The sequence below is a fragment of the Aphanomyces invadans genome, assembly GCF_000520115.1.
Source record: "Aphanomyces invadans strain NJM9701 unplaced genomic scaffold supercont1.45, whole genome shotgun sequence".
Taxonomy (NCBI): Eukaryota; Oomycota; class Saprolegniomycetes; order Saprolegniales; family Verrucalvaceae; genus Aphanomyces; species Aphanomyces invadans.
This window is the reverse complement of record NW_008580190.1, coordinates 370,543-372,636: the sequence shown is the minus strand read 5'-3', so window position 1 is coordinate 372,636 and position 2,094 is coordinate 370,543. Positions and strand designations below refer to the sequence as shown.

Sequence of the window (2,094 nt, the reverse complement as noted above, 5' to 3'; positions counted from 1 at the left end):
CGCTTTCGCGTACCAGTAGACTCACACATCCACGATCCCGGATTAGGACACTAATCCCGGACTAGGAGTAAAAGACCGTCACTCCGACACGCACCGCGACACACGGTTTTAGCCACAGGGCTATCGCAAAAGAGGTCGGAAGGTCAACCAAGCCCACTAAGACAGCGTTGACGCAGGAGGAAACTTATGGCACGCACTACAAGGGCAGAAAGGCCACTGTTCTGGTTGGCCGCGAAGAGCGGCTCCTCATATAAGCATATTTAATTCTTTCTATTTGTGTTTTTATTAAAATATTTTCTGATAAATTTTTTTTTAAAATAGTTAAAAATATATTAAAGTATAAAAAATTATCATTTTCGAGAGGCTTCAAAGACTGGTTTGTCAGCACGAGGCCTCAAGACCTGCCTGGACATCGAAGTCTCGTTGAGGACATGCAGTCTTCGTCAATCATGGTGTACAGCAAGCAAAAGCACATGCCGTTCCTCTTGAAAGCACAAGGAGGAGCGTTTGGCGTATGCCAAAAAAATTTTGGCCGAGCCACCTGCCTGGTCCGACATTATATGGTCGGACGAGAAGCTATTCAACTTGGATGGGCCAGATGGCCTCAAATACTATTGGCATGATCTACGAAAGGAACCAGACACTTTTTTACGCGTCGAAATGGTGGAGGTGGGGTGATGGTTTGGGGAGCGTTTTCTTCTGTTGGTTTGTCTGAATTGGCATTTCTTTCTGAAAATCAAAACTCTGAATCATATTGTGATACGTTGGGAAATTATCTTTTTCCTTTTGCTCATGAATTTTATGGCGAATATTTTGTTTTTATGCAAGATGGAGCATCTATTCATAAGTCGAAGTATTCAATGGCATTTTTGAATGACGAAAATGTTACTCTTTTCGATCACCCTGCACTTTCTCCCGATAGAAAATATGTGGGGAAACCTTGTGCGTCAAGTTTACGCCAACGGCCGCCAGTTTACTACCGTCCCGAACCTCATTGTTTCCATCAAATCAGCTTGGTCGGGAATTAGCCGTTCGGTCATCGAAAGTCTCATCAAGTCCATGCCAATGCGCTGCATGGCTGTGTTGGAAGCCAAGGGTGGCAAGACAGATATATGTATTGCATTTGCTTCGCCCAAATTGTATTCTGACATGCTCGTACTGTCATATCGATCCTTTATAATCAACAGAGTACCGACAGAAATGACCAGGGTCAAGGACGACCCATGAAGAGAGGGTGGGTCTATTCATGTGGCGCGTACTGTACACTGTACACAGTGAATGTGAGTGGTGAGGTATTTTTGGAATATGTTGTTACGAGGGTTATTCCTGCGATCATGGCTGCATTCCCAAGCGCGTCGTGCTGCTGCATGATAACGTTCTGCCGCACAGTGTAATCACAGAAGCTGTCCTTGCGGCCGTGTCTCTTGACGGATGGACATTTGTCCTTCGGCGCCAACTACCCAACAGCCCAGACCTCAATGTCCTGGACCAGGTTTTCTTTGCTTCAATTCAAGCGCTACAATACAAGGTGGTGAGCCATTCTATTGACGATGTTGTTCGTTCTACCTTGGAGGCTTTTGAAGCATTGAGCGTGGAAACGCTTGAGAATGTGTTCCTGACCTTGAAGGCCGTCTTGCGGCTTGTGCTCGAACACCAAGGCGACAACCGTTTCCGCCTTCCTCACCCCCAGGATCACAGTCGCCGTTACCAGCAATGCTGACGGGAGCAGTTAGTGGCCGTTGCTGTTTGTTGGTACCGCGAAGCAGCCGCGTTGTTTTGGCGGACGCAGTGCCGAGCAACTGGGGTTTGAGTATGAGGCCACAAGGAAGGGTTGGATGACGGGTGACGTGTTCTCGACGTGGATCCAAGACTTCAACAGGAAAATGCGTGAAGAGGGCCGACGCGTGCTTTTGCTTCTCGACAATGCATCTTCCCACCGTTATGATGGACAGTTGACAAACGTGAAGGTATGCATGCTTCCTCCCAATACAACGGCATTTCTACAGCCTCAAGATGCTGGTGTTATACAAGCATTCAAAAGCAAGATCAATGCTCTGCGTGCAGACTATCTGGTGAGGCGGTTTGACGAATTGG

General features: G+C 47.2%; 2 protein-coding genes across 2 annotated transcripts in view; one reads left to right on the top strand and one right to left on the bottom strand.

The window, feature by feature from the left end:
* Nucleotides 1–1,351: 1,351 nt before the first annotated feature.
* H310_12971 (hypothetical protein) lies at nucleotides 1,352–1,720 on the top strand (the record flags this gene model as incomplete). The annotated part of the gene is made up of 1 exon (XM_008880286.1): nucleotides 1,352–1,720. A coding segment is annotated over one exon (369 nt), but the record flags the coding sequence as incomplete, so codon positions are not given.
* A 326-nt stretch (nucleotides 1,721–2,046) lies between these two features.
* The window catches only part of H310_12970 (hypothetical protein), a gene marked incomplete at both ends in the record, with an annotated part of 535 nt that continues 487 nt past the window's right edge, over nucleotides 2,047–2,094 (bottom strand). Inside the window, one exon of the mRNA XM_008880285.1 lies at nucleotides 2,047–2,065. Within this exon, the coding sequence (XP_008878507.1) occupies nucleotides 2,047–2,065 (19 nt within the window). The remainder of the gene's footprint in view (nucleotides 2,066–2,094) is intronic.